Below are 16,234 nucleotides of genomic sequence, written 5' to 3'. Positions count from 1 at the left end.
TAAGTTAAATACAACACACAGTATGAAGCAGGGATCCAAATACGTTCTTTTGCATGCGGATATCCAATTGTCCCGGCACCATTTGTTGAAAACACTATTCTCCCCCCAACTGAATTATCCTGGCACTCATGTCACACTGGGAAATGGGAAATACAGTTTTATCCTTTATAGATTAACTCAAGTGTGTGAGAAAAATCTATATTGGCAGTCTCCAGATAGTCACTCTCTCACTCCCTTATTTTCATCATAATACGTATAAAATCTGTAATTATCTTATTTGTTTACTTATTTCTTAACTGTCTCTCCCATTAGAATGTATACTTCAGGGCCAGGTGCGGTGGTTCACACCTGTAATCCCAGCACTTTGGGAGGCTGAGGCAGGCAGATCATGAGGTCAGGAGTTCAAGATCAGCCTGGCCAACATGGTTGAAAACCCATCTCTACTAAAGATATAAAAAATTAGCCAGGTGTGGTGGCACACACCTGCAATCCCAGTAGTCAAGAGACTGAAGCAGGAGAATCGCTTGAACCTAGGAGGCGGAGGTCGCAGTGAGCCAAGATCAAGCTATTGCACTCCAGCCTGGGCAACAGGGTGAGACTCAGTCTCAAAAAAAAAAAGAATGTATACTTCATAGAGACAGGGACTTTTTCTTGTATATTATTGAATCTCTAGAGCCTACAACAACAGTGCCAGGTTCCTAGAAGGTAGCTAATAATTACTTCTTGAAAAAATGAGAATATATATTAAACGGCTTAAAAGAAAATGTCCCAAATGTTAATACTTTGGTTGGAACTGTCATTACAGCTAAATTTTTCTTAATGTTCTACAATGAACATACACTATTTTTATATAATCAACTATGAAATTATGGTATTTTAAAGATTTATAAAACTTTTGAATCAATTTTTTTATTCCTCAAAATTCTAAGAACCTCAATTTTTGCTAAACTATTTTGTTTTAGCTTCTTTTATAGGACCTCAAGCATAGTGACACCATCAAATATCTGGTAGATCAGGTCTAAGCCTTACGAGCTATCTTTGATAGTCTTCTTTCCCTTATGCCACACATCCAAATTATCATTAAGTCCTTCCAGCTCTACCCCCAAAATATATATCCAATCTTACCACCTCTCATTATTAACAAATTTTAATTCAAGCTACCACCATCTACCGTCTGAATAAAGCAATAGTTGATTGTGTTGTTGTTTGTCTGTTTACGGACAGGGTCTCGCTTTGTCACCCAGGCTGGAGGGCAACGGTGCGAACTTAGCTCACCATAGCCTCGACCTCCTGGGGTCAAGTAATCTTCCTGCTTCAGCTTCGTAAGTAGCTAGGACTACAGGTACGTGCCACCACGCCTGGTTATTTATGTTTTATTTTTTGGTAGAGAGGGGGTCTCTCTATGTTGCCCAGGGTAGTCTTTAACTCCTGGCCTCAAGTGATCCTCTCACCCCGGCCTCCCAAAGCACTGGGATTACAAGCATGGGTCACCATACCCAGCCAGCAATAGTTTCTTAATCGGTCTTTGTCCCCATTTGTATGTCTCTACACATCAACCACAGGGATAAATCATATCTCGCTCCACTACACTACTTAACACCTCCCCACCATCACACACCCAGTGGCTTCCTGGTGCCATCAGAATAAAATTCAAATTCCTCACCTTTGACCTAACGGCCTTTCTGGTCTAGTTCTTGCCTATAATCTATTTCCTACTTATTTCCCCTTTGTTGACTGAATGCTAACCACACAAGCCTTTTTTCTGTCCCTGGCAAATGTCAAGCTCATTCTCTTCTACAGGCCCTTCTACTTAAGAGTTCCTTCTGCCCTAAATGCTCTTCACATAGCTAGCTCATTATTGCCATGTAAGTCCTACCTCAAAAGAGGCCTTCTCTAAATTCTAGCTAAAATAGCCCAACTCTTCTAGTACTTTCCGTTTTTTTTTCCTTTTGAGACGGAGTTTCACTCTGGTCCCCCAGGAAGGAGTGCAAGGGTGCGATCTCGGCTCACTGCAACCTCTGCCTCCCAGGTTCAAGTGATTCTCCTGCCTCAGCCTCCCAGAGTAGCTGGGATTACAGGCGCGCGACATCACGCCTGGCTAATTTTTGTATTTTTAGTAGAGACAGGGTTTCACCATGTTGGCCAGGCTGGTCTCAAACTCCTGACCTCAGGTGATCCATCCACCTCAGCCTCCCAAAGTGCTGGATTACAAGTGTGAGTCACCATGCCTGGCCTTAGTACTCCCTATTGATTACCTTATTTTCTCCATACTACTTATCACCAGCTGAAATGATCTTGTCTTTTCTGTCTCTTCCTCCATATTAGATTCTAACTTCCATGAGGAAAGAACTTGTTTCCCTAGTGCTTGGACCAGCTCTTGACATACAAAAATCTCTCAAATATTTGTTGAATAAATGATTGTTATTCTAAACATTGAGGACAATGCAAAACTGTTTAGTTCTCCATTAACTACTCCAGGAAAAATATAACTAAGAGTGTAAAATGATATTTTTACATCAAGAATCAAGTCACCTGAAAATTCAAATTAAAAAGTTGATTATATATAATGATTCCAAGTAAAATAATATTAAAGAAATAGTAAAACTATTGAAACACATTCTAATGCACTCCTCCAACTCTTTTCATTTGCTCTACAACTACTGAGGCACACACTGGTGTCATTAGAATATAAAGATGAATACGGGATATAAAGATGAATAAAACTTTGAACTATTCTAAAGATATATTCAGTTGGGTAGAAATAACAGATATAAGAAAGAATACTACATATGATTAATGCTGCACCAGCAGCAAGCTCTCCATGCACTGACAGCCCAGGAAATGAGTGATTCTGTATGAGACATGATGACAAGAGGGAGGTGTCACGTCAGGCAGGTCTTCCTAGAGCTGACCCTTGAAGGATAAACTGCCTTTTGATTAGTCAGGCAGGAATCCCTTTCTAATGAGTTAAATAAATGATTCTGGCTTCTTCCACTTGGATAGCAAGTAATAACAAAAGACTATTAACCTAATTAGATCTAAGGTTGCCACTATTTATTTTAGCTAACACTGATAAACTGATAAGCACTTTACTACGTGCCACTGCTTTTTTTTGGGGGGATCAGGGTCTTGCTCTGTCGTCCAGGCTGAGGGGCAGTGGTGCAATCTTGGTTCACCGTAGCCTGAAGCTCCTGGGCTCAAGCAATCCTCTCACCTCAGCCTCCCAAGTAGCTGGGACCACAGGCATGCACTGCCACACCCAGCTTTCCTTTTTTTTTTTTTTTTTTGGTATTTTATGTAGAGATTGGGTTTTGTCATGTTGCTCAGGCTGGTCTCGAACTCGTAAGCTCAAGCGATCTGCCTGCTTTGGCCTCCCAATGTGCTAGGTTTACAGGCATGAGCCTCCACACCTGGCCTGTGCCACTGCTTTAAATTAGTTACATGCATCATTCATACTGTTGTGGTGGTAGGTACTATTATTATTCCCACTTGGAAGAATGGTGAAATTGAGGCACAGAATGCGTCAGGAACTTACCAAAGGTCATACAGTTAGTGCAAGTGGCAGAGTCAAGATTTTAAAAAACCCAGCAGCCAGACACTGAGCACATGCTTTTAATGTGGCAGTATAGTTTAACACAAATAATATCTATCTCAATGCGTTGCTATAAGGGTTGAATGAGATAAGGTAAATACTTGTAAGTTATGTAAGACAGCATTACTTCTTGCTTTTTTTTTTTTTTTGAGATGGAGTTTTGCTCTTGTTGTCCAGGCTGGAGTGCAATGGCAGGATCTTGGCTCACTGCAACCTCCACCTCCCAGGTCCAAGTGATTCTCCTGCCTCAGCCTCCCAAGTAGCTGGGCTTACAGGCATGCGCCACCACACCCAGCTAATTTTGTATTTTTAGTAGAGGAAGGATTTCACCACACTGGTCAGGCTGGTCTCGAACTCCTGACCTCAAGCGACCCACCCACCTTGGCCTCCCGAAGTGCTGGGATAACAGGCGTGAGCCACCGCGCCCGGCCACTTCTTGCTCTTTCATTTGTTAGGCTTTTGAGTGCTCTTACATGGTTCAGGATGCCTCAATGAGCATCAAATTCCACGGTTTCATTTTTAAGGAAAGAAAGGAAACTGGCATTTATTGAGGACTTTCAATATGCCACAATCACTTTAAAGGTATTACTCTAATAACTGCCTTAACTATCTTGAAGGATTTTTACTTTTAAGACTCAAAGTAAATCGTCATGCAGTATACAAAGGGGAGGTACTATTCAATTAATTCAATACTTAAAATCTAATTTCCATTGCATTAAAAAAGGTATGTGGGAATAGAAGGTATAAAAATTGAAGGAATCCACCTCCATGGGAACCTGTCCTTTGTCATAATTAAGGATACCCTCTTCCATTCACTCATTCATGTTCATTCAGTAACATCTATGTGGGCCTACTATGAGAGTGGTATCTTGCTACTGGAATGTACGATCCCCATCTTAAAAGAGCTCAATAGTCTAGTTTCATAAAACATCTTAAGTCCTATAAAGAAATTTGTATGCTATCTCAGCATCGTTTCTTGGACATGTGCAGAAATGCAGAGAATTTAGTTGGTACGCATACTAACTTCCCATTACAAATTAAACAGGCTAACTCACAAAGTCTTAGGTTGGTCCAATAAAGTGGCCACTAGCCACATGTGACTTAATGAGTCCTTTAAATGTTGCTAGTGTGACTGAGGAACTGTATTTTCATTTAATTTTAATGAACTTAAATTCTAAAAATTTATTCTTATCCATTACTGGAAAACTTGTAAGTAGGTCTGGAGCAACTTAAGTATATGAATCTACTTTTTCAAATGTAAATTTTATCATATCTAAATACAGATCAAATATTTCCAATGAAAATTTAGCATCTGAATTGATACGTGCTTTCAGTGTAAAATATATACTGGATTTCAAACAATTTATATGTAAAATTTCTCAATTTTTATACTGATTAAAAATATTACTAGAAAAGTTAAAAGTATATACATAGCTTGTATTTTCTTTGCATTTGACAACACTGGCCTAGAGATGAAATATTCTTATAACTAGAGTATTCCTCTAAAGATTTTTTTTTTTTTTGAGACAGGGTCTTGCTTTGTTGCCCAGGCTGGAGTGCAGTGGCGCGATCTCAGTTCACCACAACCTCCGCCTCCCAGTTTCAAGCAATTCTCCTGCCTCAACCTCTCAAGTAGCTGGGACTACATGCGCCTGCCACCACGCCTGGCTAATTTTGTATTTTTAGTAGAGACGGTGTTTCTCCATGTTGGTCAGGCTGCAGATTCTTACAATGATTTGAGAATTCCTAAAAACTCCTGAGCTTCAACAACTGACTTCAAAGATTGCTCCAGCTCAAGTTGGAGAAGCCTTACCTGTATTTGCCCATGCTGTGCTTTAGCGTTAGTTCTATTACTACAGGTTAAGTACCTTCCGGTACCAACCATTTCAGATTTCAGATATTTTCAAATTTTGGAATATTTGCATATACATAATGAGATAGCTTGGGAACAGGACCCAAGTCCAAACACAAAATTCATTTGTTTCATATACACTTTATACCCATAGCCTGAAAATTATTTTATATGATATTTTAAATAATTCTGTGTGTGAAAGTTTTGTCTGCATTTTGACTTGACTTGTCACATGAGGTGAGATGTAGAATTTTCCACTTGTGGCAATATGTTGGTGTTCAAAAAGTTTGGGATTTTAGAGAATTTTGGATTTTTAGATTAGGGATGCTCCACCTGTACATGAAAACAGCAACAGAAAAGTTGTGAAACCATTTTAAAATAAACACTAATTACATTTACAAGCTATTTTCTGAAGGCAAGCCAAGATAAAAACAAGGGTAGGAAATTCATCTTTGCTTTTCTGTGATGAGGCAAACAGAAATAACAACCTATGAAGTAATGTAAAAATGTTCAAAGGAGTAAACAATCTTCCTTTGATGTGATCCAAAAGCACAAACACAATGACAAATGACCTTCCAGGTGTAGTATGAACTTACATTTCTATCTTTCAAGCACTCATCTATGCCTTGCTGCAACAGACGTTCTCAGTCTTTTCACACCTTCAACTAGAGATTACATTGTTAATTTTAAAACTTTAATTGTATTTTGTACTGAAATCAATTCCTTTTAAAAAATCTACGTAGGATGTGAGCGCGATCTGGCTGCAACATCTGTCACCCCATTGATCACCAGGGTTGATTCGGCTGATCTGGCTGGCTAGGCAAGTGTCCCCTTCCTCCCTCACCACTCCATGTGTGTCCCTCTCAAAGCTATGCACTCGTCAAAGAGGATGACCAGTCCTGATAGAGGAGAACTGGTCTTTGGCCAAGGTTATATGAGCAGCTGCGCTCCCCCGCTAGAACCTCCAAACAAAAAATGTACGTAAAACATAACAAAGCAAAACATGGAATAGTGTTGGCAGCATGTAAGCATTACAGTATCAGCTACTAGAAGACTAATCTTGGAGCTAAGAATCACTCTAAATATTCAACTCAATGGGGGTCTTAGTACAGCAGATTCAATGATGAAAATAACATTTTGGCCCAAAGTATTACGGAGACGAATAAACCCGATGTTTATTTGTGTAAGTCTATGCCTCTCCCAATTGTAAAATTTCAAGAAAAATGAGCAGGAGGTAATTCAGAAGCACAATTCCAAGTGAAAACTTCTCACTTCTAACATCAGTGAAAGGAGGCATGAATAGAAGAAAAGTTGTGGTTACAATATTGCTGAAGTGTTAGGTGTAAATCTTTGTGTATGACTTTCATGGACAATCTAGACAGAAATGTTATGCCACAAGGGAATTAAGCTCAAGATACTTTCACGGCTGGGTGCAGTGGCTCATGCCTGTAATCCCAGCACTTTGGGAGGCCAAAGTGGGTGGATCACTTGAGCCCAGGAGTTCAAGACCAGCCTGGGCAACATGGTGAAACCCCATCTTTATAAACCCCGTCTTTATATATAAATTTATATTTATAAATCCCATCTTTATATATGTAAAGCTTTTAAAATACAAAGCTTAGCTGGGAGTGGTTGTGCGTGCCTATAGTTCCAGCTACTCAGGAGGCTGAGGCAGAGGACTGACTGAGCCTGAGGGTGGACGATGCAGTGAGTTGTGTTCACTCCCCTGCACTCCAGCCTAGGTAACAGAATGAGACCCTGCCTCCAAAAAAAAAAATAAATAAATAATGCTTTCACAATATTCTACTTATTTATTATGCTCTGTGGTTTACATATGCAAATGACAGTACAACAAAGAGACTAGCTCTAGTTACTCAGAGACTAGAGTGTTGTTCTGTGGACAAAATCAATGCATTTATATGTTAAATTCAGTTTTTCAAGACTTGCAAGTTTTTTTTTCAAATTTCAAATATAGTGTGCTTCATCTCAAAGTATTACTGAAAGAAAATATAAAGTTACATTAACATAAAAACTCAAAAATTTGAAGTCTTCCTGTATAATAAGTTAAACACAATTTTGATTTAAACAAATTCTATTTATAAAAAATAGTCGCTAGGCACGACGGCTCATGCCTGTAATCCCAACACTTTAGGAGGCCAAAGCGGGAAGATTGTTTGAGACCAGTCTGGGCAAGGTAGCAAAATCTCATTTCTACAAAAAATTTTAAAAAGTTAGCTGGGTGTGGTGGTGCACATCTGTAGTCCCAGCTACTCCACAGGCTGAGGTGGGAGGATCATTTGAGCCCAGGAGATCAAGGCTGCAGTGAGCTCCAGCCTGGGTGGCTGCAAGAGAGTCTGTCTCAAAAAAAAAAAGAAAAAGAAAAGAAAGAAAAAAGAAAGGAAAGGAAAGGAGAAAGAAAAGAAGGAAAGTCAGTCATGTTTACTTGTTTTGCATGTTTGTTTTTCAGACTTTTAATTTTCTTTTTTTTTTTTGAGATGGAGTCTCGCTCTGTCACCCAGGCTGGAGTGCAATGGTGCGATCTTAGCTCACTGCAACCTCCGCCTCCCAGGTTTAAGTGATTCTCCTGCCTCAGCCTCCTGAGTAGCTGGGATTACAGGCATGTGCCACCATGCCCAGCTATAGACTTTTAATTTTTTAGAGAAGTTTTAGGTACACAGCAAATTTCAGCCCAAAGTGCACTGTTCCCATATATCTACTGTGTGTGTTTTTACGTTTTGGCTAGAGTAACTGCCAGGGAAGAGAGGGGTAAGTGTAAAGTGAAGAATGTTAATCTCCACAGCCCTTGGCAAAGAAGGAAAGAACTCTGTCCTAAGTCACTAAAAATGGCAGGTGGGTAGAATTAAGACAGAGTATTGAACTTCTGGTAATTAGCTGGGTAAGGGGCCTGGAAAGAAATTTATGTGCCAGAAGAGAGAAATATTACTCCTCAGTATAAGGTTCTGGTATTGATAATCATGTTCTTGTTTTTTTGAGACAGGGTCTCCCGCTGTGGCCAGGCTGGAGTGCAGTAGTACAATCATAGTTCACAGAAGCCTCTAACACTCAGGCTCAAGCAATCCTCCCACCTCAGCCTCCCGAATAGCCAGGAGTATAGGCACATGCCAGCATGCCCAGTTAATTTTTATGTTCAGACGAGATCTCACTATACTGCCCAGGCTGGTCTCTAACGCCTGGCTTCAAGCAATCCTCCTGCCTCAACCTCCCAACGTGCTGAGATGACAGGTATGCGCTACTGTGTCCAGCTGATTTTTATTTATTTTATTTTATTTTTATTTTTTTTACTGCTACATTTACTTTACGGCTCTGCAAATAAGCTTAGGTGAAGATGATAAGTATTTACAGAATGGCTAGGTTTGCAGGATGCAGCATGCGTGTAAAAACCTAAGATGCAATAAACATATGAAAAGAGTCAGCTCACTAGTAATCAGAGAAATGCAAAATAAAATAATGAGAAACCATTTCACAACCATCAGACTGGTAAAGGTTTCAAGTCTCTTATTAAGTGGTGAAAGGCAATGTAAAAACAAGCTGTTGATGATGAGATACAACCAGAACGAACCAGTAGTAGAGTAGAAAATATGTATGCTCCAATCCAGGGCTTCCGCTTCTAGATATATACCATGGAGAGATACACACTGGGGCTAGAGAAGTAATATATAGCAATACATGACATGGAAATTGCCTATTATAAAAACTTTAAATAGACCAAAAAAATGCAAAAAATTAGGAAATGGCTGAATGTCTATCAACAGGGGAATGGATAAACTTGCACAATCATACAAAAGAACACAATTCAGCAGTTGAAGAACCAAAGCTACAAATAAATCCAAAAGCTGCCCTCCCCGGCAAAAAAAAAAAAACCCACCCCACAAAGTTTAATTTTTTCTCACAGAGCTGCAAAAGGATACATGAAGCACAGTATTTACGTAAGTTTTAAAAGCACATCAAGGCAATACATATGAATGATTAAGTAGCTAAAAGTATGGAACTATCAATGAATATCAATTTCAGGTGACTACTGTGAACTTTACCTGAGCTCTGTGTTCTCAGAAAGCAGTGATGGTTAATCCACCCCATCGTTTTGTGTTCTGGGAAACAGGTAACTGCAAAGAACTGGCCTGTTGCATATTTTCAAATAAGGCAATCAGGAATGCTCTCCTAATTGCAATAGCCTGAATAAAATCATCTCCTTAACCAGACAAATATTATGTCTTTGACACAGGAATGGTTATAACTCTAGGGAGGGATGGGAGTGGGATGAGGAAGATGATGCATATTTAGCTGTAATGATAACATAAAAACCTGAAATATGGCAATAAGATAGCCCTTTTTTTCCTGTACAAAAGGATCTCTTATTCTGTGTACTTTTCTGCTTAAAATGTTTCAAAATTATTATTTTAAAACTTGGAGTTGGAAAAGGTGATTTGTCTCAAGTCAATTAATCCTTTACAATCTGTTTTCTCATATGTTAAATAGGCATGTGAATACATGCCCAACCTATTTCACTGGGTTGTAGTGTTTTTGCTAATCACCAAGTATTAGAATACTTGAATACTGCGCCAATTAGTTCAGTCTGTGAGACCACAGTTCAGATTAGCATAAGGTTAAGGGTTAGATTATCGTGCAAACCTTTTAACTCTACTTCAGGGGCAAGACTACACTCTTACTTTCCAAGAAGCATAAAAGATACTCTTTGGTTACAAGAGGAGCTAGGCAAGTCTAGGTGTGATGTCTCAATCTATATCCAGTAGAACTACTGAGCAAATAACCCTAGTAACTTGATGATGGGCTACTAAACAATCTCTGTATAAGGAGGCTGGCACACCCAGTACACACACACACACGTTTTGTTTGGGGTCTGTAATTGTGGTTCATGTGGAGGCAGACGTTGTTTGTTTTTTGTTGGGGGAGACATCTGAAAACATCTAATCTCATCCTGAAGTGCCCAGCTGGTTTCAAACTGCTTTATTTCAGGTGCTTCTAAAAGACTTAATGAGTACAAGGAAGTGATTCTGCTAATTTAGAACAAACCCATCGGTAGTTAAAATTTAATCTTAAAAGAAACTTGGAACCAAGCATCTAACCAAAAGAGCTAAAAGGAAAGTGCTAGACTCTGGGATAATACCCACAATATTCTCTAATCACTGAACTAAACAAAGATGCTCCTGCGCTCATAAGGCTAAAAACAAAAATAACCTTTAAAAATGGGGGGTCTATAATCTGAACTCTAAGAGTAACTTGTAAGGTCTTCTTGATCTCCCTAAAGCCAACAATTTTGAAGCGTATTTGGAAATCGCTCATTTCTAATTTTTATTTCTCCCACTCCTCACAAGAACCAGGAAATATAACAGACTCTTCTTTCCTTGAATTTAGTTAAGCTTTAACTAAAACTAAGCATTTAACTTCAGTATTTAACTAAAGATAAAATGTTTGGTCTCTTATTTTCAAACAGAAAAATAAAGTCTGTATTAGCCACTCAATAAAAAAGTATAATGTCAAATCAGAAGTCTCTAGAGCAGAGCCTAGTCAGCTTCAAAGCACTTTCACAGAGTGAATGGTCTTAAGCGTACCATAACTCAAAGCCCCTAGATTAAGTCTTTTAGTATAAAGTAGCATCTACATTTAAAATGTTATTAAATTTTTAATAATTAGATATTAAGAAGACTCAAGATGCTGATACTTTGTAGCTTACAGCATTAAACCAAAGAAGAACCAAAGACTGAACAGTATCAAATCCCTATTACATACATATCTACAGTCATCAAGAAACTACCAGTTGATCTTTTCTTTCACTAAGGGGCTGCCTGCATGTTCACCAAAGTTGCAATAACTTAAGAAAACCAAAACTGTTATACAGTGAAAACAGTTTGTATGCAGATAAGCTGGTACCAACCGCTTCTAGACAGACAGATGCAATTACAGTGTAATATTTCTAGCAAAGTCTGGTAAGGCTATGCCTGCAAATCACTGACCAAAAATGGTAACAGTGTGTGCAGACTAACGAAAATGACAAAATGTTCCATCTGATAGTTCAGTTGAGAATACGTTTTTAAATAGCTAATTAGAGTGACAGTGTAAAGGGGGAAAATATGTAAATTAAGCAAAATGTCCATCATATAGAATATACTAATGAGCACCTGTTTACTTTTTGGTGACTCCAGTATTTTAACGGTTTTTAAAGCTCTTAAATTTGGTTGTATCAGCATCCCAACATCATGCCCACACCTTGAGCACCAAGTTCTGGCAGAGTGCAACTGTCTACAGGTCAGAAAAAAAATTCTAACCATACACGGATAGATCGGGCAGGGAAGGGTTAAAATAGACACTGCCAAGCTTGACAAGCACGACGAGAGTGCTGCTGGAAGCCGATTGCCAGATAAAAAGAAAAAAACAAAGGAGCTGCAAGGCCACCTCGTTCTAAATCATGCCAGGATCCTGCTCGTTAGCGATCATTCCGTGCTCTAGGACTGTTCCATAAACGCTTTATCTTCCTTATTGAGATGGATAGACTTCAAGGGCTGGAACGCGCACAAGTCACCAAGCGCCTCAGCGCCAGCTCTGGGGAAACCCACGCCAACCAGGACGGTGGCCGGATTCCGACGCCCCCCGCCCCCCACTCCCCGGCCTCGGTGTGCAGACCCCCGGATGGATTTCACAGAGCGGGTGGGGGCGCTCGACCCCGGCCAGTTGTTGCAAGGCCGGGTCTGGAGGCACCCGCAGAGGCCACGCTCAGGGCGGCGGCCTCACCCCAGCTGGGAGCTGCGCAACGGCCGCGGATCCACCCCGGGGCGCGGGGGCCCAACCAGGACGGCGGGCGACGGAGGCCCAGAGACCCCTCCCACCCGCGGCCCGGAGACTGCAGCCAGACCGGGTCCCTCCCCGGGCTGAGGCACGGCTCACCCCCTTAGCCCCGACTCCGCGGCGCCCCAGAGACACACTGCTCCCGGCCGCCTCGGCCCACGCCTCGGCCTCCCTCCCACTCACCATCTTCGCCGCGGCGGTCGCAGGGACGCGGGGGAGGGAGCCGGCGGGCAGCGAGTCTGCAGAGCGTCCTCCTCACGGCTGCGGGACCGAGAAATCCAGCGGGGAGCTGACGCGGCGGCGCGAGCCTACCCCGGGGCGGGCGCGCCTCGGGACGGAACGCGGCTGCGCACGTCACGCACCGCCCGCCGTTGCTACGCAACCAGCCGGCCCGGCAACACCCCGCCGGGCGGCTATCCAGACTCTCGGAGGGGAGCTTCCCTCATCTGCTTAAGGCCGCGGGGCAGAGTCCCCCTCACCAGAAAGTGTTTAGGGGTGGGGGTGCGTCCTCTCTCGTCTGCAGAAGGCTAGAAGGCGGACTGGGCTGGCTCCTGCTGGCGAGGGGCGGGCAAAAGATGATGGGGGAGGGGTGGCCTTCCTTCGCCTCCTCGGCGGGGCCACCTGACGCCCCACCCACTGTGCAGGAATGGCCCGCGCGGGGAGGCAGCCACCTGGCCAGGTGTGCCTGCCGCTGGGTGCGGGGCGGGGCCGTGGAGGGGAAAAAGGAGGGGAGAGCCAGGGGAGAGGGGGACACACTGTGGGAAGGAGGGCGATTTGGAGGGGAGAGGCGAGGGGCACATAGTTGGGGGAGGAGGGGGATGGAGAGGGGAGGGGAGAGGGGACAGAGTGGGGAGAGGAGGGGGATGTGGGGGAGGGGCAAGGGGGCACTAGTGGGGGGAGGGAAGGGGAGAGGTGAAGGAGAGGGGACAGAGTGGGGAGAGGAGGGGGATGTGGGAGAGGTGAGGGAGAGGGACACAGTGGTGGAAGGAGAGAGATGTTGGGGGTGGGGAGGGGAGGGCAGGGCCCGAGGAGGGGGAACGCACTTGGGGAGCACCCACGGGAGCGGAGTCGCGGGCCGCGGCAGCGGGGACGCCTCCCGCATTTTTTTACCTACTTTGGTGCGATTCCCGCCGACCTCCCCTGATTGGCCCAGTCTGGCTTGTCCTGCCCTCGCGTGAGGGGAAATCTGCACATTTTTCCTCCTTCCCGAGGCGACCGTGGCCATGCAGAGTGCTCTGTGAGTCACCGTTAATTTCAGGTCTGGAAAAACAAGGAGGATTTATTTATCTTTGGGAACTGCCGGGGAAGGAGGCCGGCGGCGCGCAGGGGTGTGGCTGGGAAAGGCCGCTCTGTCCCGGGACGGTGGCGCCAGCCCCGCCACTCAGTTCTCCGGGTTTTTAATTTGGAATTGTGTTTTTCTACTGGGCGGTTGCGTCGGAAACACGGTTTTCAGAGGGCCCAGATGAATCCCAGAGTTTCTGCTGCGGGTGTTTTTGTTGGAAATAAAGGGAACAGAAAGAATTTTATAAATTAATTTAGGTTACCGAGAACATCATGGCCTCGACCAAAACTGTTAATTCTCCAAAAATGAGACTTTTGGACAGGATGGTCAGTATTTTTTTTTCTGGCACTACGTAAAATCTAGGTTGTATGTGGCTTTTGTTCTGCCCCACTCAACATAGAAACCCATTTCTCATTACCCTCGTTCTTTTTAAAAAAGGCAGTAAGCAAGTTGTGCAGTTTTAAGCCTTTACCACCTGATACATGATTTTTGGCGGGCTAGAGCAGTGGTTCTTAACTTTAGCATGCATCAGAATCACCTGGAAAAGTTGTTCAAAGACAGATTTGTGTGCCCTATCCCCAAGGTTCCCTCACTGCTTCTAAGATGATGCTTGAGAATGGGCATTTCTAACAACTCCTAGGTGATGCTGAAGATGCCAGTCCGAGACCACACTCCTGAGCTGAGAAGGAACCCCCCTGTATCCTCTTGCAGCTGGAACCCTCTGCTTTTCTGTCTGCCTAGGACCGTGTAGCCCGTACACTTCTTAATATTCAGACTTCCTTTCTAGTACAAAAGTGAATGGTGCTTATTTAAGGATACATGCCTGCCTGCCTGCTCCAGCCTCTCCTGCATTTCGTCCTCCACTCTGCCACCAGAGTTAGGTCCAAACATTAGACTGGTCTTATTACATTCTTGCTTAAAATTTGCTGTGGCTTCCTCCATAATCCTCAGCGGGTCAGTCTGGCCCGTCTGCCTCTGGCCTCAGCCTACTTTTTCTGCCCTATCTCGCGTATCTTCGTAAGTGCCCACTGCCCCTCCCAGGCGAAACTTCTCATTCCAGAACACCTCTTACTAGTTCTAACTACCTTGATCATGGGCCTGCTTATTTTTTCAGCCTGGAATGTTCCTGTCACCCCTCGCATCTGAAGACTTCTCTTACCACTTCCCAAGGATCAATAGTAGTTCCTTGTTTTTTTTTTTTTTCCTGCCCCCTACCCCTTCCAACTCCTTCAGCCCCCTAGTTCCTTCTGTAATCCCAGAGTTCATCACTTCTCAAATCTTTTTTTTTTTTTTTTTGAGACTGAGTTTCACTCTTGTTGCCCAGACTGGAGTGCAATGGTGCGATCTCGGCTCACTGCAATCTCCGCCTCTCGGGTTCAAGCGATTCTCCTGCCTCAGCCTTCCCGAGTAGCTGGGATTACAGGCATGCACCACCACATCCGGCTAATTTTGTATTTTTAGTAGAGATAGGGTTTCTCCGTGTTGGTCAGGCTGGTCTTGAACTCCCGACCTCAGGTGATCCGGCCACCTTGGCCTCCCAAAGTGCTGAGATTACAGGCGTGAGACACCGAGCACCCGGCCACTTCTCAAATCTTAATAAAGATCCAAATCACCTGGGATCCTTGTTAAAATGCAGATTCCGGAGTTGAGGGGTGGAGTCTTAGATGGCCCCAGGAGATGCAGATGCTATACTTTGAGTTAGGAGGTTTTATGGTTTTTCCCTATAATTACTGTAGCTCTGTAATTATTTATGTGTATTTGCCATTACTACCAGATTAGCTGGGAGTTCCTTGAGGTCATGGGATATTTAAGATGCATATGTATGAACTGGCATAGCCCCTGATAACATAGTAGGTGTTTAATAAGTGTTGAGTAAGTGAACCAGTATCTGAAGATGTTTTACAATTTATCAAACTTCTATATCAGTTTATCCCAACTTAAGATGAGCCCCCATTTTTTTTAGGTCCCACTGAACTTCAGCCTCTGCATTTAACACCCAGGTTTTCTAGACATTGACATTCCTCCTCTCCACACAGAGGGAAAGAGTTTTCATACAATGCTATAGACTAATAAAGATTTATGCCCTCTGGAAGTTGAAAGGTAATCCCCAATGTGATGGTATTTGAAGTTGGGGCCTTTGGACAGTGATTAGGCCATGAGGGCAGAGCCCCCTTTAATAGGATTAGTGCCCTTATAAAAGAGGTCCTAGGCCAGGCGCCGTGGCTCACACCTGTAATCCCAGCGCTTTGGGGGGCTGAGGCAGGTGGATCACGAGGTCAGGAGTTCAAGACCAGCCTGGCCAAGATGGTGAAACCCTGTCTCTACTAAAAATACAAAAATTAGCCAGGCGTGGTGGCAGGCACCTGTAATCTCAGCTACTCAGGAGGCCAAGGCAGGGAATTGCTTGAACCCAGGAGACAGAGGTTGCGGTGAGCTGAGATCGTGCCACTGCACCCCATCCTGGGCAACAGAGTGAGACTCTGTCTCAAAAAAAAAAAGAGGTCCTAGACTGCTGCTTGCGGCTTCCACTGTTGTGAGAACACAGCAAAAAGGTTCATCTGTGAACCAGGAAGTGGGCTCTCACCAGACACTGAATCTGCTGGTGACTTGATCTTGGACTTCACAGCCTCCAGAACTATGAGAAGTAAATTGCTGTTGTTTGTAAGCCACCCAGTTTATGGTATTC

General features: G+C 43.3%; 1 protein-coding gene across 5 annotated transcripts in view; it reads right to left on the bottom strand.

The window, feature by feature from the left end:
• DSTN (destrin, actin depolymerizing factor) overlaps positions 1-13,649 on the bottom strand; it is a 39,232-nt gene extending 25,583 nt beyond the window's left edge. The window contains exons 1-2 of one of the 5 annotated variants that reach the window (XM_063659392.1): positions 13,377-13,518; positions 12,450-12,820 (exon numbers count right to left, since the gene is read on the bottom strand). In XM_063659392.1, coding sequence (XP_063515462.1) covers positions 12,450-12,452 — 3 coding nt within the window. In that variant the 5' untranslated portion in view covers positions 12,453-12,820; positions 13,377-13,518. Of the gene's footprint in view, positions 1-12,449 lie in introns of all 5 variants that reach the window. The other 4 variants (XM_063659394.1, XM_063659393.1, XM_054467578.2 and 1 more) reach the window with 4 other exon arrangements.
• Between the last annotated feature and the right edge of the window lie 2,585 nt (positions 13,650-16,234).

Source organism: Pongo pygmaeus, chromosome 21 (genome assembly GCF_028885625.2).
Source record: "Pongo pygmaeus isolate AG05252 chromosome 21, NHGRI_mPonPyg2-v2.0_pri, whole genome shotgun sequence".
NCBI lineage: Eukaryota > Metazoa > Chordata > Mammalia > Primates > Hominidae > Pongo > Pongo pygmaeus.
Note: the sequence above shows the minus strand (reverse complement) of the source record. Positions and strands in the feature narration are given on the sequence as shown.